The sequence below is a fragment of the Platichthys flesus genome, chromosome 9 (genome assembly GCF_949316205.1).
Source record: "Platichthys flesus chromosome 9, fPlaFle2.1, whole genome shotgun sequence".
NCBI lineage: Eukaryota > Metazoa > Chordata > Actinopteri > Pleuronectiformes > Pleuronectidae > Platichthys > Platichthys flesus.
In genome coordinates, this window is record NC_084953.1 from 16589696 (window position 1) to 16612423 (window position 22728).

The 22728-nt window shown below is 45.0% G+C and overlaps 1 protein-coding gene across 1 annotated transcript; it reads right to left on the reverse strand.

Moving 5' to 3' along the window:
- Positions 1-4615: 4615 nt before the first annotated feature.
- onecut3a (one cut homeobox 3a) lies at positions 4616-21567 on the reverse strand. Its single transcript, XM_062396001.1, has 2 exons — positions 20535-21567; positions 4616-4908 (listed from the first exon to the last, which is right to left on the reverse strand). The coding sequence occupies exons 1-2, from the start codon at positions 21565-21567 to the stop codon at positions 4616-4618; spliced, it is 1326 nt and encodes a 441-aa protein (XP_062251985.1).
- Positions 21568-22728: the final 1161 nt, after the last annotated feature.

Below are 22728 nucleotides of genomic sequence, written 5' to 3' on the forward strand. Positions count from 1 at the left end.
AAAAATCACAGGTCATTCCTGTTGGTTTCTATACAGTTATACAATATCCATGCACAAAAGAAAAAAAAAGCGCACCTTCTTTTCAACAGGAGGCGCTGGTCTTTAATATTCTAAGAACATCAGGAGCACTTGAACACACCCAGGAACCTTCAAAAGTAACAGTGAAATATTATTTTTTTTCAGAGAAAAGACAACTTAAAGGCAGAAGAAAGCTAACGATGAGTAAAAGGTCATCCCTCCTTTGGTTTAACATCAATTTTTGGTTTTAAATCCAGCCCAAATAATATTTTTATCATTAATTTCCCTTTTTTTTCTACTTTTTCCCTTGAAATGAACCTGCCTATGAAAGAGCTCTTGAAGGAAACTAAAGTGAGTAGCTCTCATCCCTCTCTCTCTACTCTAGCCTTCTCTTCTTGCTCTTTTCTCTTGTAACCCCTCCACAGAAACATTCACAATGTCTTTTTTCCTTTATGAAAAAACAGTAAGTACATGCCGTAGCAAAAAACGAACGAAAGAGAAACGTACGAGAGAAAATGAGCGAACGAATAAAAAGGAATTTTAACAGTATAAAGCTTCAAGTCACAAGTTCCAAAACTAACTATCATAGTATCGTAGTTTCATAATCATCGTTTATCATTAGCAGTTATTATTTTTCAGTTTTAAATTACATAAAGTTTACATGAAAGGTTTTTGAGGTATTTCAGAATTAATTGTCAACACACGCCTACCGGGTCTTAGCACTAGCCAGGGGGAGAGGTCGACTGGACAGAAGGTGTGTGGGGGGGGGGGGAGATTGTGTCTATATATACTGTCAGTGAGTCTTCCACACTTTTTCTAGTGCAGCGAGAGAAAGAGATATTCAGTGGTGTGTTGTTGTTTGTTTTTTTGTTATTTTTAGTTTTTTTTTACAACTACAGCCCTCTGAGCGCTTTGAGCCTCTGCCTTTTTACCCCCCTCTTTCTCTGTTACACAAAAATATCTCTGATGTGAGGGAGGCAAAGTGGCCGAGAGTAAAAGCGCACGAGGCGGAGTGAGGAAAAGGAAAAGTAAAAAATAAAGTACACACAAAGGCCGTGAGCTCCTAGAAGATCAACGATACAGTAACAAAGACTCTGACAGATTCAGGAGTAAACATATAATTTTGTTTCAAATAAATAGTGTATAGAAAATGTTTTATAGACTTTCTACATGATAAAGTGCTTGTATTCTAGTGTATCAAGATGGAAAGTCAATATGGAAGAAAACGCTGACACAGCCCCCACTCTGTGTCCCTCTCGTTGTGCCCCCCACACACACCCAGCCTCCTTTCTGTCCATCCAATTATGGGTGCATTGTCTGTGTGTGAGTGCATGTTTGTAAATGGGTGTGCAGCTTTATGCATGCATTTGTGTGTGTGTGTCCAGTGCAGTCCCACCCAAGGTTGAAGGGAAAAGGCACTCAACTCTGTCTGCAAGGCGGCCACCTCCTCCTATGTGGCACGATGCAGTCCGACTGCGCTGTTACTACTGACATGTATGTAAATGCATGTGTGTGTGTATAATGTGTGCAAGTGTGATGGTGTTGGGCAAAGATGGGACGAGGGGGGGAGCTCTCCTAGTTATTTCGTTTTTGTATGTGTCCCCCTAGGCAGCTTGGGACCGGTAGGCTGCAGTATCTTTGGTATTAGTGGCGGTTTCACAAACCACTCAGCTTAGTGAGGTAGCCACATTGGTTCTCACTACAAACAAATGCCATTTTGTCGGCCTTAACACCTAGAGCTGAATCTAGCTATAGGCTCACCGAACTGTATACCACAAACTTGATTTTAGCTCATCTTCCTTTGGCGTCTTTTAACCCACTGCTTACAGCAACGTGAAGTTAGGTGGTACGTCCCGACCGGCTCCTCTTCAATGACCCATCTCTTATCTAATCTGCACCGCTAATCTGACTACATTGTTGGAAATGCTACAGTTGCATCTTAAGACCATACAGATAACTATTGAGTCCTGGGCTTTGACCCCCGCACACCCACCCTCCAATAAAACACATTGAATCAGCCAGGACGTTTGGAGGTCGTTGTTTCATCTCCCCCCCCCCCTCTCTGTTTTACCCCGTTCTTGGGGCTCAGCTTGAAGGGGGCTGAGAGTACAGTTCTGACAGAAATGCCAGAAGAGGAGAAAGCGTCCCGTCATTTATTCTTCTCTTCAGCAGCTCCCTGTTTTTCTTTTTTTTCTCTTTCTCACGGTAAATGTCTTCTCCGAGTCCATATTCACACAGAAGGCAAAAAACATACGTCCTTCGTCCAGTCCTTGCATCCCTCCTTTTTTTCCTTTTGAAAAGTCCTTCATTTTTTTGTTTTTGATTTATCAACAAGGTGCCTTACTTATGCACAACAGAGCACAATAGTAACAAGAAATAGAAACTTTGTGTCTATGGTACTAATTAAATACCCGCATCAATATAGAGAGGAAGAGAGAGAGAGAGAGAGGGAGAGAGATAGAGAGAGAGGGGGCAATGGGGGTAAGAGGGGAGAGGAGGTAGAGAACCAAAGATAGAATGAGTCATCTTTACTTCTGCTTCAAAATGTGTCCAGTGTATGTGTTGGAGACATTTTGTTTGTAACACATACTATGTGTGTGGTATCTTTGTCGTTTGAGGTTTGGTTATTGTATGCCTTAAAATCTGATTCTTTTTTTTCTTTCTTTTACTAAAAAAGTATATTTTGATTCAGATAAAAGCTGATTGTTGGTTGGCTACGGCACACACCTCCCGTCATCCACGGGGCGCATTGTATAGCCGTGTGTGAACCCTAGTACCATATTCTCTGATTTGCATTAAGGCAGTAAAGCATTGGCACTAATTATTGTAGCATTTTGTCAGCGGAGTGTGGTGGTTACAGCGACTGACCGTGAGTAACCAGGACATTTGGTTTGGATCACTTTTTGTTGAGAGCCTCCTTTTTTTTGCAAACAGATGAGATTGAAGTGGAAGAATGAACAAGCAAATAATGTAAATTTAACCTCCACTCGATGAGCCTTTCATCACTGCTCCTGTTGTACTTCTCTATCCCCTCTTTGTGTAATTTGTGTTTGTGTTGTGTAGACGATTCTGTACGATTTGGATTGGTTTAATAAATCCCTGCCTTTTTTGCTAAATCCTTGTGATTTCAGCGTCCGGTTTTAACCATCCCCCTCCTCCGGCTTCGCCAGTGCTGGTCGGATGAGGAACAACAATAGGATAATGGTTAGCTATTGATCTGCCTTCAAAGAGCTGTGAGGGCCTGAATGTGTTGTGCCATGACTTCTCCTCAGCATCTAGTGGCTCGTCCCTCCCACCCTCTCCTCCACTGTGAACCCCCCTCGCTCTGCCGGACACAGGTGTCTGCTACCGACAGCAGGGGGCACTGTTGCACTGTTGCAGGACCTGGGGAGGGAGAGGTGTGCTGCTGCTGCTGCTGCTGCTGCTGCTGCTGCTGTAGTAGTTGTAGTAGTACTGAGGTCTTTGTGTCCCCATCTCCACTGGGTTCCATGTGCTCCTCTTACATTCTGCTTTATCGTATGCAGCTGTAATGCAGTTGGCTGGAATCCCGATCGTGTTGTGGTCGTCGCTGGGTTCTCAGTTATTGATCAGAGGAAGAGCTCCCAGCAGAACAAAAAAAGCGTGTCCAGACATCTCACTCGCCTCTGCTGTTTGGTCAGAGAGACACAGAATCTCAGGCTCAGGCTGAGAGGAACAACGACACGTCTCCCCACAGGCCTCCAACATCTGTGCAAAAAAATATAGACCTGGGCCCGGAAGACCTGAGTATCTACTGCCGAGCATCTTGAGTTTCACCTTCAGGAGGGGTCAAGGCCCCGCTCCCTCTGTCTGCATCGATTCATTTTTCAATTCATTAGTTCGCTGTATGATCAGGCTGAGCTGCTCTCTGAAATGGCTGGCCATCAGGGAATACCTTTGGCCAAGGAATGAAGGAGACTACAGCAGGAGGAGAGGAGAGGGGGGAGGTAGAGGCGGAGAATTGGAAAGCCTTGTTGTTTTTTTTTCATAGGCTGCGTTGTTTTCTTTATGACGGCCTTGTGTGTGCAGGATGGGGCTCGGATAATAAGGCTATGTGCTGTTCTGTTGTCAGATTTATTGCCGTTCTTTCGCCCTTGTTGCTTCCGTGTGCCGGCGTAGAGGGGATGTAACGGAGAGTAAGAGAGGCTGACGCAAAGGAGGTGAGTTTGGAGAAGAAAAAAAATCAGAATCTGTGGCTACTTGGGTGGTGAAGCATAATTCAGATACCGTCCGACAAAAAAAACATCAAATCTTTGGTGTCTCTTTACTTTGACAGATGCCATAAAAATGATTTTCTTTACAAAAGAAGACAGAATCAATGATTGTCCTTTTGTGAGAAATGCAGAGTGAACCTGACTTCACTGTTCACCTTCAGACTATGCTTGTTTCAGGTGAGAGCTTTAAATTCTGACTGACGAAAAAGATGATTGCATGGCACAAAGGATTTTCAGGCAGAGGACACATTCAGACGGTCCAGGCCAGGTGTGGGTTGTTGTCGACAGGCTTCATAGCTAAATTTCCCATGATGCCTGTTGTTCCAACCTGTTCCCCCTGGCCCTCTGAAGGCCCTCTCCTCCTCTCAGGCCTTAGAGAAAGTGGTGGCGGATGGGCCTGGCTGCCCGGGGCTGGTGCCATGGTCGTCGTGCCAGCGGTCCACGCAGCGGCGGCGGGCGTTCATGAAGAAGTTGCTGACGGTGCTGAGCTCCAGGCCGAGCTGCTGGGAGATGGTGATCTGCATTTCCTTGGATGGGCGCTTGTTCTCCTTAAAGATGGCGATGAGCGTGCGGCGCTGCAGGTCGGTGAAGACCAGGCGCTGCTTCTTGGGCGCCGTGTTGCGGTCCTTGTGTTGCTCCTGTTCTTTGCGCTTGCAGGCTTGGTGTGGATGGCAGCGGTGGGAGGGATGGGGATGAGAGTGGGAGGCAGAGAGAGGAAAGAGAACACAAAGCAAGGTAAATATACAAAAGTGATTAGAATCTCGTGGCTAAATAACACAGACAAGATGTGGAGGGAATTAAGTCGCTAAATGTATCATTAGCCAGGACTTAAAGCACATAAAACTTAGTTTATACATCAGCAGAGATTCTACAGCTCCATCTCTGTTGCCATATTAAAGTTGATTTAAAGCTAATCCATGCCTCCTGCCCAGTGGGAATATTCCTTCCATCCTGCAGAGTGCAGACAGGGAGCCAGCCTGCGGTGAGAGAAAGATGGGGTGGGGTGTGTGGAGGGTGGTAGGGGGAGACTGGCTGTTGCCTGCTAGCTGGAGACACTGCTGTTTGATTCAATATTAATGCAGTTTGAGTCGCAATGGGGGACTGAGTGACTGTTGCACAAAAGTAAGCATTTTGTGAGTGTGTGTTGAAATGAGAGAGACGGAGGAGGGGCCGACGCAGGCAAAGAAAAGGTTGGAGAGAAAAGAACAGAGAAAGTGGAGGAGTAAGACAAAGTGTGTGCGTGTGTGAGAGTGTGCGCGTGTGTGTGTGTGTGAGGGTGTATAAGAACCAAAGAGAAGAGCAGAGGAGAGGAGGGAGGGGCTGCGAGTGGAGGAGAATGAGAGAGAGAGAGAGATATTGACCGACTTTGCTGTAGGAATTGGGGGGGTTCTCTGTGGGGACTGAGGTCAGAATTCTCCCCCCCAGCAGGTCTACAGTCTGCTACTTCAAACGGAGCCCACTGGAGCCCCCTTCTATTGAGCTCTGAGAGTGTATTTATAACACTTTCTACACTCCCAGCCCCCCCCCCCCCCCCCTTCTCCAAATACAAACACTCAAGAGGTGCATTAACCGGCTGCTATGAGCCCCCTTCCCATAAGCAGAGCAATTTTCAAAAGAAAACTCGGCGAATATAGTTTTTTCTACAGGTTTGGGAGGGGGGTTGGTGGTGGGGTTGCAAGCAGTGAACACAGAAATGAATAGTTAATAGCATGCTGTATTGTGGGTAAGTGTGCTGTAACTCAGAAGTATTTGTAGGAGACAGGTGGAGAGCAGCAGACATCAGGCGTAGGGTAAAAGGCAGAATCGGCGCCCAGTGTATAGGAGGAGTTGTGTGTGTGTGTCTGTGTGAGAGAGAGTGTGTGTGTGTGTGTGTGTGTGTGTGCAAGGTTAAGGCACCACCTCTGCAGCCACACGTTCCCCTGCTGGCTGAGGATCGAATCCTGCCAGAACAAGACTGTGTGTCCCTCTCAGCCTCCCTACTGTCTCTATAAAACGAGGGCAAATTGGAGAGAAAGAGGGAGAGAGAGATGCCGTCCCTGTGGGGTCTCCACCTGCTGCCTTCACTATTGTCTCATACTTTCATACTCGCCCTCAATAATGTCTCACTCCCATGCTGTGGGTGTGTGTGTGTCCTGATGCATGTAAGGACATTTTTTTTCCACCTTCTCTGACTTTAATTGTGTGCGTGTGTGTGTGTGTGTGTGTGTGTGTGCGTGTGTGTGTGCGTGTGTGTGTGCGCGCGCACGCTTTGGGTTGGGGGGGGGGTGGGGGTGGGGTGTGATTATGCTGAAGTGGCTGGAGCCAAGCAGTGGCGCTGTGTGTCTAATTACAGCGGAACAGAGCCCATTGATCAGCCATTGCAGTCCAATCTGTTTACTACAGATGTCTAACCTGCACACAGGCCAATCCATCATATTCATATTTCACATCAACACTGAAGCTGTATAAATATATATCACACGGGTGCGCATATATTAATATGCCACGTTCAGAATCGTCCGAATGCATGCTTGTATGTACAGTATGTACACTCATCCCACTTTGATTTATAACAGGATTAAGGGTAGTCATGACAATGAGGAGTATAGGAAGAGAAGGAGCAGGAGGACGAGGAGGACGAGGAAAGTGATGTCATTTTATGGTTTGCTGAAATTATTCAGTGTCATGGTGAGTTAAGTCTCCGCAGGTCAGATGCCACAGGACGACCATTAAAGCTGCAAGAAGTCACATAAAGCTTTTGTGAGGGAATCGTTGACAGTGGCGCGGGCCTCTAACGAAGTCGCTCCAAGTGTAATGACACGAGAGACACTTTTAAACCCTCAGAATCCATGGGTTCTGTTGGAGCCGCAGCCACAGACCAAGCTAAATATCAACCCAGTAATCCACAGACTAACGCTGGCAGGCCCTACTCCTTCGATGGATTTAGCGGCAAATTGATTTATTTGTCGTTCATCAATATGACAACAGCCTCACTGAAAACACCACCAAGAACTGTTGATAACTCATTTTTATAGATGCAGTTCGTTTACACACCTCGTGCTTACATCCTGTGTGACTGATGGACGTTAAACTATTGAGCAACGCTTGTATGAAATTAGATATATCTGACTTGCATACATCTCTTTGCATTCATGGCATTGTTGTTGTGATGAGTTGTTTTGATCATATCACCATTTATCAGCCAGAGTCTATTGTCGTGCATGTGATATAATGTAGGTGCAAATATATGAGTGTGTTATATTTGTACATTAGTTTGTGTTTTTCCAATGTAAGGAGAGATGAATGAAATATTCAGGTGCAAGGATGATTAGAGAATCTTTCATTGGATCAGCTACGTGGTGATCATAGGGATTCACTCAGTGAAGACATGCTCTCTCTAGAAGAGGATTCGTTTCCCAGCGGGACGATGAGCCTGCACATGCACTGAGGCTCCACCAGGCCTGTTTGAAGTCTGAGAAGGAGCAGCAGGTACAGTCCTCACGTGCATGACATGTCCTTCCCTGCTCAGTCACTACTAATCTCTATACATTACTGAACAAATCCAAATGTGGGCCACTCAAAGAGAGATGTCTTATCCCAAAATCCAGATAGTGAACTCTAATTCTGTTTCTTTTATATATATCTATATATTGGTTAACATATATTGAACACATTCCTTTGCGTTTCAGGCTAGATTACTACAGTCAGAATTATCGAAATAGGTCTAGTTATATAGGCAATAATGATAATATGATAATCTTGTATTTCAATCTTTAAGTCTAATTATCTGTATTTTCTGCAGATACTTAAAAACCCCATTTCCCTCTATTGTGTGCTTTCTTATCTTATTTGGCTCACCCACATGTGTGACCTCACACATTTCAGCAGAAATAAAACTCAAGCTTCCACACATCAGGTGTTATACCATCAAATGGAGTATTTTGCAGAAATTGCTGCCGTTTTTTTAAACCTTGTTATTAATGCATATATTGAGTGATTTTGTTATTTTGCTAATTTTATCTCTATCTTTCTCCAAAATGAAAAATGTTATACTTTTCATTAAATTGCAGAAAGTAAATCAACTTATACGTATTACAGAAAGACGCATCTTACAAAATGTGTTGAATGGGTTTTTAAGATGTCAATAATCACGTAGGGGAAATTCATGTGAGATTATTTTTGATCAGTGGTCTTTATTACAAATTCATGATTTTATTCCCTTGGAATTTAGGATTAAAGTTATAAATTATTTGTTGGTCGGTGGTTGAAATAAAAAAATCTATGACTTGATTCCCTTGGAATGAAGGATTGAAGTCCCCAAAATCTGAAAACATAGATCCATAAATGTGTTTATACAATAAGAACATAAAACACGTAGCCAGGGGACTTGTTGGTTCTGTCTCAATGTCCCTGCACAACAATGTCCCAGCTTCTATGTCCACATCTCTCCGCCGGCGAGTCACGTCCTGCCCACCTCGATCGACTAACTTGCTTTGTGCCGCTTCGATCGGCAGGTGTCGCTCTCGCCGTGGCCCCGGCTGCACAGGGGGCGCTGCCTTTGCTACAGGCGCTGGATTTACTAATCAATATCGATCGATCGGTGAGGAAGGGGGCCCTGATTACTGAACCAAGCTCGGCGTAGAAAAGAAAAAAATCGATCATTGCAGCTTTTAGAGCTACAGTAGGCACCGAGCAGAGAGACGGACATGAAGTCGTGCACAGGAGCAGAAATCCTGTTTTTTTTTGGTGTTGGGAGTTGTTTTGTGAGGCGAACGCACCCCGCGGACACACGCACGGACACAGACAGATGTGACTTCTCTCACCTGGTGTGTGTGAACAAGAGCTGACCCACTTTGAAAACATCCTAACACAGAGACCGATAAACAAATACATGTGCGTCCTGGGGTTTATTTTGGCACATTTGCAATAGACGCAGCTTTGACTCCGGAGCTGCAGGATCCACATCTGGCAATACTCGTCTACTGTTATTTTGATTATTTATTGTTATATTGTAATATGATTTATTATTCTAAATTAATGAAGCAGATCGTGTCACTGAATATACCTTCCCTGGATCGGATTCTGCTCATGCACCTTGACCAGAGCTGCAGCATCCACATCTGACAAAACTCAGTTATTATCATTTTTATATTGTTATATTGTAAAATGTTTTTGCTATCATTCCCTATGAATGAATCAGATCATGCCATTGAATATATTTTACCTGATTGCACCTTTTCCTCCATCAGATTCCTCAATGAGTGATTCGTTTCCCCCCTTTCCTTTATGCTCGGCTGAAAACTCCATAACTTGGGCCTATTTCCTTTCCCCGCTGATGACATTAATATTCTTTGCTTCACGACAGACCAAGCGAGGTTAAGAGAAAGGCCCTGGGTGTTCAATATCGATCGATAGATTCGTGAATAATTCGTGTGTGAAATTCAGTTCGTCCAATTAATTATGCCTCGGAGAGGGGGGAGCGCATGCTTGGGCCCGGGGAGGAGATTCATGGAGTGTGTGTGTGTGCGTGTGGGGAGGTGGGGTGGGGGTGGACGGAAACGTGGAAACCCCACCACCTCCACTATGAACGAAGCAGGGGATGTGATGATCCAGCTTTCTGAAAACACGGTGTGGAAGAGGAGGAGGAGGAAGGGGAAAAAAAAGGCGAGTCAATGATCATCTGCTGTTTTACCTGTGTGGACTGACTGTATGATCCAGCAGCTGCCTCCTGCCCCGAGTCCACCGTGAGCATTAATCATTTATTGATCATCACTGCCCTTCCTGCTCATGATGAGAAAGTCAAAGCTCCACTAATATTGTGCCCATGAAACCACGAGCGCACATCTGCATCTTAAATGTTGCTGCTGCCTTTCTGTTGTTTTTTTTGTTGGTTCGTTTGTATTACTTTATTCCAAAGTCTCCCGCGGTGTGAAATCCAATCACGGAGCCCTGTTTGTGATCCCTGTACAGCAGCCCAGGTCAAATTTAATTCATTTACCAATAAACATGTTTACCGGTTATGGTTCGGCGCGTTCCTCTCTCTCTTTCACACACACACACACACACACCCTAACGCACATATGCACACACTCCGCAGGCCGTTCATCACTGGAAGGCAATCTGCTCCTCACTGATAATCTATGTGCGTTTATTTGCAAGAAGCCTCGCGTTTGAGCTTCAGTCTGTTTATTAAGTAACGTCTCTGTTGTTTCGCACGGGCTGTTGCCCTAAAGATTGATGGCTGCGTGTACGCGCACGGCCCCTCTCTCTGAACACTGTGGCATCAATTGTGTCCAGGCTGCAGGGCAGTGCCAAGCTCTCTCTCTCTCTCTCTCTCTCTCTCTCTCTCTCTCCCTCGCCTCTCGCCAGGGCCCAAAACACTCGCAGCTCAATATTCCTTAATGTAATGAGTGAGAATTGGTGTTAATATACTGATAAAGCGACACAGTGTGTTTGTTTGCCACCTCCCGAGACTCGGCTGCGAGGCATTTCTTCTCTGGCCCTTCAATAACACTCAGCCCTGAACCCGGTGACACATCGCACCTCAGTGCTGCAACACTCGTGTCTGCAACATTTTTCTCAGCGTTGATTATTTTTTCAAATTTGCAGGATCATCTATCGTGATTGCATGAAATATATGTTTTGATGAAGAGTATATACATATATGGATACATCGAAAATATTTTGTATTTGTGTAACCCCAGAGCTACAGGATCCAGATATTGTATTATATAACTATAAGTAGTAGTAGTACCCTGCTGTATATATCAGCATGTATAGCATTACTACTAATTCTACTAATCTTAATTTTACTACTGCTATTGAACTGTGCTTCCATCCCTAATAACATCATTATATCTCGAAGTATCACTATTGTTATTTCCATAATACCAACCAATCTGACAGTGCTTATATGACGGTTACACAACTGTTCGTGTTCTCTCTCTCCCCCTCTCGCTCTTCCCTCTCCCCCGTCTTTTTCTGCTCACCCGAACCTGTCGACGCAGATTGTGTCCGGATCTCCTTGGAGGTTTCTTCCCGTCCACAGTCTCCAACACTCGCTCCTTGTGGGAACTGACTCTGACTATGCAAATAGCCTGGAGACAACGTATGTTGCGACTCGGTGCGAGAATTGAACTGAATTGAAAAATGCACCTGAGAAATAGAATTCCAATCCTTGTTTTTGCCCCCACGTGTTATTTGCAACCCAGTGGTAAACCTGCGAAATTGCACAGTGCTAAGTGCAAAATGCATTAATCAGGGGCGGCTGCTGCCTGTGGTGATCACCCTCCTTGTAAGGTTTTATATAATTAAATGCACTGAGCCATTTAAGCGCATGATTGAATGAACAGTGCGACTGAATTTAAACTTGCGTTATTATCATCTCTCTCTCTTTTGGCCAGTTTAATAGCAGCCTCGGTCCGCCATTTATTTGTGTGAGTGGATCCATTGTTAGTGTGATACTCTTACCCGCGATTATCATTGATTTCATTCATAATTGCTTTGACCAGTTATGCGTGATGGCAGTAATGATCACGAGCCTTCATTTTGAAGACTGCGATGAAAGGCCTGTACTTTGTCATGCCCCAGAACAACAGGTGTGTGTAGGTCCGACACATAGCAACGTGTGTCTATGAGTGTGAAAGTGTCTTTTCGGTAATTAATGAATTTATTAGATTTTTTCTTTACATCGAGAAATTTGGAAAAATATGCTTGAATGTTGTTATAGATGTGTATACGTTATTAGTTAACTCGTTATGTTCTGCACAAAATCTGAATGAAATAAAATAAAAACACTTTCACGTTAAAAAAAAACAATAGAAACAGAGATAAACCATCAAATCCACCGCATAAGGAATTAACAGCAATGAATTAACATTGCAACGGTTGTGTGTCTCTGTGGGCTCTTGTGGATTTGGAGGGTGAGCGGTGGGTGGAGAAGCTCTGTGGCCGCTCAATAGGCTCTCAGCTCTGGCATCCATGCGGATGTGAGGCCGGTGCCAGCACCCAAACTCCCCTTAAGCTCCTTTTCATTTACTGAGCAGAGTTTACACGCGTTTTTAAAGCTGCGTAAATCTGCCCGAAGCTCTGGAATAGTGGGAAAGCAAAGAAAATGTCCGATATGCGAAGGAAAATTGAAAGAAAGTAAGCCCGAACTATTGTGCTCCCGGTAATAATCAACCTTTAAATCCTGCAGGGCTATATTCAGGTTTACACAGGTCAAGCAGGTCAACGTTTCCCTTCTCCTGTCCATGTTACCACTGGTAATGGTGAGGTGCGCATATTTAGAAAAGATAAATGAATTCCCTCAAATGTCAGCAGCGCTCCTGGCTGTCACCTCTCTGCTCAAGTCTTCTCTGTCGCACAGTCAGAGGACTCGCTTCAGTCTGTCGGGAGACGGACAGCTTTTCAACATGTACGAATTTTCCACATTCAATTCAACGTAATCATGTGACAGGAGGAGAGTGAAATACGTGTAACCCTGCGCTTATGGACTTCACTGCTAATCCTTTAATGCAACCAACCCCCGAGATATTACATCGAATAAAATAAAATCTTAATCATTTTATTTTAAATTCCATTTGTCACCGTTGGCAAATCGAATGAGTCGAAATTGTGTAGTATAGTAATTTTTATCCTGCATTTTACAACATTTTAATTTTTACAGTTGCTTAGTAAAATACCTTTTCATTACAGGGTTTTGCCAAAATACTTGATGATTGATAACATAGAATATGTTAAAAAATAGATAATGATCATAATAACAAAGATATATATAGACCATCGTTATCATCATTAATAATAGTAGTAGTATTGTTATAATTATAATTGGTGTTGTTGTTTATCGTATTATTTATTTCTTATTTATATATTTGATGGTATTTAAAACTGCTGTCTTTTAATATAAAACGTAAAGAAAACGAAAAATATTAAAGTACACACACACACACACTTGCAGTGTTCTCCTCACACAGTAGAAATAATAAGTCAGCATTTTATTGTCGGCTCAGTAAAGACGAATTAAAAGTTAAATTAATAATTTTAGAATAACCCGCAGCCAGTTCGTTATATTTAATAACATGTAATACAAAGGCTTTATGGGCTGACATCGATTCATCCATCAATTGATTTCACAGTCGTTTTGTTCCTTTGTTGATCTGTGTGGGGTTGCCCAACCGGAGTTTCGAGTTGCATCTGTGGGTACGATACACACCAACGTGTGTATGTGCGTTTGTGCATGTGCGTTTGCGTACGTGCGTGTGTGTATGTGTGTTTGTGTGTGTTTGCGGCTTTGTTGTGATCGACCCTGAGACTCAGAGGTTCTGTACAAACCATCTGCAGGGTCTCATTTCAAAAAAGGCCGAGGCACATTTGTCAGCAGCAGAATCCGAACCACCACGTCTCTGTTTCCCTTTCGCATTATCACTCGTACAGACATATTTATAAAAAAATATAAGACTGAACGCACTGCGTTTCTAAAATGTCAAGTTCAACACTTCATTCCATATTTTACTGGCTCTGAAAATATGTTTCTTCCTTCAGTGTAGCAGATTTACGAGACATCATTTAATTTGTGATATGACTGAGGAAAATATGTTGCTTATATTTTCTTCTTATCAACTCCCAAATACATCAAATTCCTTTTATCGATATGTATCAGGAAGATATAAGTAGAATCTGATTTATTTGATCTCAAATCTTTAATATATCTATTGTAGAGTATCTACTGAATGTCATATGTTCCAGCTATTGTGAAATGAAACAACTCCCATCTGTTATTTTAAACCTTACAGTGGACTCCGGCCTCTCCTCACAGTAATTGCGTGGACAGTGTCCTTGCCTCGTGTTTTTAGCCTGCGCATTAAACAAGCCATTATCGGGCCTTTAATAAGCGATGGGCTGACGGGAAGTCAGATAAGCAGCCAATGTGTGGACACGTCGCTGCCTCCTCACTGCTGCTGCTTCAGCGGCGCTGCACGGACACAGATTTACGACCTATCCACCCGAAAAGTAGTCCGTTACTTATTTACCCCACATATCAGACTTCCCACTCAGTGGGAGCAGAAACACCAGATCTCACAGTTATGTATATCTCAGGTGTTTCCTCAGTGATATATTACAGTGTGAGGCCGGTGGGGTCATTGGGCCAGTGTTTGTTTGGATCAGGTTGAAGGAGGAGGTTGCAGGAGCTGCAGGGAAGCCTTGCATGCGTCAGATTTTGGGGGGTAGTCCACCGGTGTTACATAACAACAGGGGTTAGCTGCACGGTGAGCTCCGTATAACCGTCACTGGCCTTGGGTCTTATGTAACCCCCCCCACCCACACACTCACACACGCGCGCGCACACACACACACACACACACACATACACACACACACACACACACACACACACACACTGGAAGGTCAAAAGCCGCAGTTTGATTTGTTTGACATCAGCCATCACCACAAACAGATCCACACACAACCTTTATCTTGGAAATCCTTTTTTTGCGCAGCCACTTGACTCCTATGCCTAAAAGACGAATAATCAGATTTAATTATGATTATCTGCGATCTGGGGGCCCTTTTGTATTTCTGCCTATAAGGGTAGGAGGGATGGAGTTTGTATGTGCGTGTGAGCGCGAGCGCGTGCGTGTGCGTGTGTGGAGGGGGGGCGGGGGGCTCAGTGCCATTAACCCTTTGATGCTAGCCGCGTGCATTCAGTCGACTCTGCCAGCAATTTGATTTAAAGGTCATTCTCTCCTATCGATCCGGCTTGGCGAGGGGGCGACGGAGTAGCGTAGGAATTGATCATCTAAAATAGAAGAGACGGTATTCGAGACTGTACAGACCTCTGCTGCATTTCTAATTACTAAGTGCCCCCCCGTCCCCGTCCCCCACCCCCACCCGTGTGAATTGGAATTGGACTCATCTGATTTCTATTAAATTTACCTTATCTTAAATAATTCGTTTGGCATGGTCAACGTGTGTGCGGAGGACGGAGCAGTGTGGGAGGGATGTATAATCAGAGACGAAGAGGTTAAACGACTGTTAACTTTGCGTGGTTTCCATCACAGAAATATAAACGTGTATATATTTATACCTCTCAGATTTTAACGTCAGCATTTGACCGTTTTTGACCGGAGCAGTCGGGAGGTGAGCAACAAGCCTGCCTGAGAGCGCGTGTGCCTTCATTAGTCATTCTGTTGTGTATTATGAAGGCTGAGCTGTTAATGGGAGAAATGGTGTTGCATGGTGGAGATGGAGGGATGTGTGTGAGGGAAGTGTGTGTGTGTGGGGGGGGGGGTTGCATGGCTGCATGGCGCAGCTCCAGAGATGGAGAGGAGAGGCCGGGGGAATGGAAATCGATACAGATTCAGGGCTCGCCAGATCGGCCTTAACAATGTGGCGCAGACGCACTCTACATCCCGATCACATACACACAGGAGAGAAGGAGGCGACACGTATGCAGGGAAGACTGGAGCTGGTGCTATATAATATTGTCCTGTGTTATAGATAGGCCTACAGTAATGCAGGCTGGGGAGCTGTGGACTCTATAGTTGCAAACAGTCCAAATCTAGCTAAAATCAATCATATTTTAGACTATATGTGTGTGTGATAAATATTAATATCATCCTACAACATGAAGATTTATAGGCTACTAATTTAAAGTTGAATTAATTGGGTTTTGCCTCCACCACACACACACACACATGGACCATGCTTCCTCACTCAGGGCTGCAGATAATGATGCACGGCGTGAGATGTCATCTCATCTGCCACGAGCTGCGCTGAACCCCGGGATTTAAGCAAAATAGCCCGGAGGTATAACCTCAAGAAAATGACTGTTGCTCTCCCACCAGAGGATTTCAAAGGCGATGCTCGTACATGCGCGTCTCGGTACTTACAGCTCATGCGCTTAACGAACAACGAGGCTCTGAAAACCGCAGCTGCACTGTTTACTCCCCTATCTTTCCCTCACACATCAATTATTAACGTATCAATCGATCATTTCGCAGGCTAACATCAAGCCGAGTCTTCATGCAGGGAAAAAAAATCCTGTTTTAGATTAGCCTATCCGGCATCAATCACATCTTAATGCTCAATCCAATTAAACCCATTATCCATGGCTCAAATGACCTCCCCAAAAAAGAGCATCACTCGTGACTGTTTATGGGTTATTTTTTTTCGCATGAGGGTCCAAATTTATTCCGCAGCTCCAATGCATACAACAAACAAAAGCCAGGGATGTGATTTAAATGGAAACCCCCGCGTTGCTTCGCACTGGACAGGAAAGTAGGATGCTGTGATTGACACGATTGTGGATTGTAATATTGATCGATGAGTGGAAGCTGTTGGATGAAATAATGGTGTTTAGGGCCTATACAAGAATGCTATTAACTATGTAATGGTAAAAAACCCTCGCTCACCACATTGGACTGTCCTCAAAACAGAGACAATATGCTGCAGGTCAGTTTTTAGGGCGCACGCTTCAGCACCATGGACAGCACCACAAGCCCACCAAATCTATATTTGCCTTTATTGTGAAGGGAAATAGTAAAAACCTGTAACCAACTGTTTGCATCTACCGGTGAAATATACAGCAAATTAATAATATAATAACGTAGTTGATTTTTAGTCAAGCACTTTGTTCTAAAATATGCTTATAGAATCTATTTTCGGCATCCAGTTAAGAAAAATGCCCAGGAAATAACCTAGGAGCTGCTGGTCATCCCTATGAAAATATTTTTACTCAACCAAATAAAAAGATGGAGGGCTTTACGCAGGAAAATGTGCGCAGTGTGACAGGGATGGGGGGTGGGAGTTGCTCCAGGACTGCAGGGCCTGCCTGCATTCACTGCACAGACTGCGTGTGTAGTCCATTGTAATGTGTGATGTGAATGGCGGCCTCTCTGCACCCTCATTCGGAACAATGTTTTCCCTCCATGTCCTGTGGGTCTTGACCTGTGCACCCCTGGCACGTGTCTCCGGCCATTCAGATGGTAATGAGACAAGTGCGCCTTTTTGTGAGTCGGATCTTGGTATGTCATGGCACAGAGGAATCAAGGTCTTAGAGGATATATCTGGTGAGAAATACGTCTATAATTCATGCTACTGGGAATTACAATGTGTTGTTTATGGGATTTTAACACAAACATACATTATTTTCTGTTGTGCAGCATCTGTGTGGAAAGATGTGTTAAAGGTGTGAGGCTAACCAATGGCTGTATAACCCAAACCCCAAAGGGCAGATGAGTGAGAGGGTGTACATGATTACAGTATAGGAAAAGGCCTCTGCAGTAGCTTTCTTCCTTTCTTTCTCTCTCTTTTAAAACAGCTGTCCCTTTTCCTCCCCCTTTTGTCCGGATCCAGCCTCCCCCCTCTCTCACTCTCACTCTCCCCTTCTCTGCTCCAGGGGAGAGACCAATGGGAGAGAGTGCTGAGGCGGGATAATTGATAGATGCACTGGCTATCCTTATCGATCAGGGCTGTATTGACCCGACCAAATACATTGAGATGGAGTGTGGAATTCAACACAGATGCAAAGACGAATTGTTTTCATCGTTTATACGATCTTTAAACGCCTCCCAAACCTCACGTCGCCCGGAGTCTCTCTCACTCGCAGAGCTTTAACAATGAAGCTGCCCCATTTATTTAACACTGTAGTGGACTGATGCATGTGCCTTAAAGTGCAGAGGATATGTAGCATATAATAAAAAGCCTCGCTGTTTGCCTGGCCGTGGTGTTATTGCCCTTACACAATAGATGGGGAAGCATGTGGGTCTGTGCCCTCGTTGCATTGGGAGATGTTGAGCGTGAAGGACACACAATCCCGCCAAACAGGGCTGTATGTCTGTGTGTGGGTTTTTTTCGTTTCAGGGCTAGATTGTCATGTGTGTGTGTGTGTGCAGACACTGGCATTTTCACATTAGCTAAGCAGGGCAGCTGCATTGATTTGTGTGACTGTGATGAATTTGGAATAGTAATTTGAATTTATTGATTGATGTGGCCGACCGAGTATGGCCCAGCCTGACTTTCAGCATCACCCCCCACCCAGCCAGCACCCCCCATATACTCTCAGCCCACATGCGGACCTGAGGATAATGGCGATTTTAAATGCAATAAGTAAAAATGTTGCCCGTGCATTTACATACAAAGTCATTTGTCATTTCAGCCAAATGAATTCAGGGAGAGCAATACAGGCTGAAAACCTACTGTTTCAACACGAGGAAATAAACAGATTTTGTAGAAATATTATATTTAGAAGAACCATGTAATGTTTTATTATACATTTAGAAATTTGACTATTTATAACATCTATATAGGCTGGGTTAAATAAAGAGTGTTGTGCAGCCTAACAAAACACACACACACACAATTTGTGTTTGATTAATACAGATTCAGATTAATAGAACGTGGATAAGATTAACTTTTTGGAATTTTAGGTATTTAACGGTAATAATTGTAATTGTAGTGACATATCTATACACACATATTGTATGTATTGTAATACATACAAACACATTTTTGTTAGATGAAAACAGATACAAATTAATACAATGTGGATTGAAAATATTATAAAGTTTGCTATTGTAGAGTTAATATGGTAATTTCCTCTTCTACCTTTTTGTAATTGTAATTGTTTGATTGAATTAATTGTATGTAGAGTTACATGCATATACACACATATACATTGTATGTATTGTATTACACGCATATTCAAACACAAACACACACACACACACACACAATCACGCGTGCGCGCACCTTATACACCTGTACACGCTGTCCTGAGCCCAAACCACATTACAAAACGCGGTAGGTGCTCAGTGCGCACAAGACTGTGCCACACTCCAACACGTCAGTTGGACTGGGGGGTTTTTATCCTGACTCCGGGTGTGGAAGATATAAAACCCCACAGCCTAATTAGCTTTAACAGCAGTGGCACTTAAAGAGACAATTGTGGGAGTGTTTAAATCTTTATTTACCAGAACCCCACTAAATGCGCAAAGGAACAATTTACATGCCATTAAGTGCTTTTCAATAGGGCATCGACTGGAACTAAAATATGCCACTATATCTGCTTAATTGAACTGTTCTCTGAAATACGGCGCAGAGGAGCTGATTGACGTTTGGGAGCGCATGCACGTCTGAAAAGGGCCTTTACACAAACATCAATGACAGGGGACCTCTCACTCACATCTCTGTTTTAACCCCGCTGCGACGTCTCTCGGTTTCATTACGTCCTGTTTAGCAGGTTGTAAGTGTTACAGGGGTTTTAAAGGAAGGGGGCGGTGGTGTTGGATCAAATCACAGCGTTTAGTGGGATAATCTCGGAGCAAAACAAATCAGAGCAATGCATCAAGGATATTAAACATCCAGGTAGAGGCAGTAAGGATCTGGGTTACAAATCGTCTCTTATATTGAACAGTGGGAGTGACTAGTCGTTTTTGCTACAGTGTCCCACTCATACGTCGACAGCTGCGGGAATATCTACAACGGGCCCTAAACCAACTTTGGAGACAAGATATCTCTTTATATCTGCACATCGCGACCACAGAGGCCAGAGAAAGACGCATCTGTTTGTGTCTCTGTCTTTCTGATCCGAATCGATCATTTATTATTATCTGCCACTCTGAAAGGGGACCCCTGGACCTGAAATATTGATCCTTTGGGGGTCACGCTGCCCCTGACTCTTTGGCCAGGCCTCAGACGATCCTCGTTTGCAACGATTTGACAGATGAAGAGCCAAAGTGTTAAATCAAGTGCGTTTGGTGAACTGTAACTGGGTTGTTTGAGCTGCAGTTATCTTAGGCTGTATGTTTGTTTTGTTTTTTTAGTGCGTTTTAAGTAATAGCTGCGAGATGTGATCAATTCTGGTCTCAGCTTTGATTTCCTTTGTTTGACTTCGTCCTCTGTGTGTTTTTGTTTGTGTGAGGGAGAGAAAAAGAAGGTGAGACAGGGGGAGGGGGGAGGGGGGGTGTACACGTAAAAACCAAACACGTCTGTACGGGCTGTGTTTGTACCCGTTCTGCTTTGGAGAGATGCCACCTCTCTTTTGTTTATCACCCCCCCCCCCCCCCCAACCACCCACCCAGGTGCTGCACAAACAGCTGTACTATCATGGATCGTAGCATCAATCAAAATATAGATCCCCCCCAAAACATTTAACACCCCAACTGTCATGATGAAGTTTTCCTCGATACAATCGACTAATAACTTCTAGTAATGTCTGTTTGAGCAGGTATTGACAGTCTCGCCACATTGACTTCTAATTGATCCCTCCACATCACTCAGGTTGGGAGCTGTCTCCTCACTCACCTGCAAGCCTGAGCGCCGACATCCGCTGGAACTCAGGCTCCTGCAGCCACTTCCACATCCTCCTGAACGTCTCCCGGCCAGACTTGAGTTTACTCCACGGTTTAGGATTCCGCAGCAGATCGGACAGAGTTCCCTGGGACCGGCACAAGATCCTCTGAGCAAAGATGGCCTGGGGAATGCTGTAGCGCTTGAGCTCCGCCGTTATTCGCTGCGCCACCTCCTTGGTGTTTATCTCCTCCACCTGCCCCGACCCAGCTCCCTGCCCGCCTCCCACCACCGTCTGCCTGTCCCGGTCTGAGAGCATGGACCCGTTTGCCTGAGAGTGCGGATGGCTGTGATGGTGGATGCCGTTCAAGGATGTCATGAGCCCGCCTCCGTGGCCCCCGAGACCCCGGGCCAGGTGCTCCTCTCCCCGGGACAGCATGGCTGCGTGGGACTCAAAGCCCCCAGAGGAGAGCATCTTGTCGTTGGACAGGTGAGCTCCGGGACCGTAGGCGCTGAGAGTCTGTTGGGAGCTGTGCAAAGACCCCAGACCGTTGGACAGAGGGGACAGGGACTGACCCATGCCGGACATGTCTTTGGGGTAGTGGCCGTAGAGGTTACTCATGGAAGCGAGGCTTCGGTCGTCCCTCATCAGGGTGAAGCTGCCACTGACGTTCCCGGCCGCGAGTCGCTGATGCGCCGGGTGATGGTGAGAGTGCGGGTGCGGATGGTGAAATTTCTCGGAGACGGTGGATATGGGGGGCAGGTGCTGCAGCGGCGTCAGCGTGGTGTAGGTGCTGCTCAGGCTCATCCCGGAGTCGCACGACATGGTCATCGCCGGATGCAGGGGGCCGGACAGAGCATGGTCCGTGCGGTAGTCCCCCGCTCCCTCCAGTATCGAGGCCATGCTGGACACCATGGCTGACCGTCCGTGCGACACCAAGTTCCGATGCGACGACGACTGGCGCGCGTGTGCAGAGTTCATTAAGTCGCTTTGATGGGAGTGAGGCACACCGTGCAGATTTCCAATGTTTTCCATTGTAAGCTCCATCGTTGAAAGGATCTTTATTTCCACCCCTCTCGCCACTCTCGCTCTCTCCCTCGCGCTCCTCTCTCCCGCTCTCTCTCACTGTGGCTCTATCTCACGCTCTTTTCCAATAAATGTTGAACGATTTCAAATCCAAGCCATTGATTGTAGTTGCCTCTCTTCAGTCAATCCAGCATGGTTTAAAAAGATCGGGTCCCCGGCCGCCACGCAAACTGCGCCGCAATCAAACCTCTGCGCTCGGTGCGTGAAGGTGTCTAGCTGTGCCTGCCTGGATTTCTCTCCGCTGTGGAGCACCACTGTACCCAAAGCGCCGCTCCGCTCTCTGTGTGTATATTGACGCGCCCGCGCTCATGTCAGGGATGAGACTGAGCCTGTGTGCGCATGTGCGCGCCCCCGCGGTGCATCCTCGTACTCGCGCCCTCTGTCTGGGGCCAGTCTGACGTCACTGCCCCCCCTCCCCATGTCATGGGGTTGTTCACGTTGCACACTGAACCCCGAATTCCGGCAAAAAGATTACATTAGACACTTGTTAAGATAAAAACACAGAAGTGCAATCCTCTGCAATCCTGTTCGTGCGCAACATTTACACTCCGATGGATAAGAGAGACTCGCTGCTTGTTTTCTCTGATAAAACCTTTTTACGTGGCGCCAGCAGCGCATGTGATGTCTCTGTGCCGGGTTAAATATTAATTGACATGTGTCACATCAGTGTACCAAGAAAAACACTTGATTTTCAGCTGGAGGTCTTGGCTTTTATTTTTTTTAATTGTTGTTGATCATTATTCTCAGGTCTAATTAAATCCAAAGATTTCATATCAAAATAGTTTTGGCCCATATTTTGCCCACATCCAGTCTACATACCAGCTTGAATGGCACTTGGGCGGTCGGCTGCTGTCACCAGATCTGAGCCACAAGTAAGTCCTACTGCAGGTCAGCAAACATGTCAAGGTGCCAATGGTGGCTGGAATTTATTTTGTATTATTTGGGCCATAATTATCATTTTACCAAACAGGCCACTATAGGTTAAAATCCAGATTACAGCTCACCCAGATCGCATGTTTGCTTTAAAAAGGCTCACAATTGTTTTGGGATATTTGGGCCACATTTGGTATTTCAAAGTGGGCCACTTTAGGCTTACATCCATTTTGTCCAGCCACAAGAAGA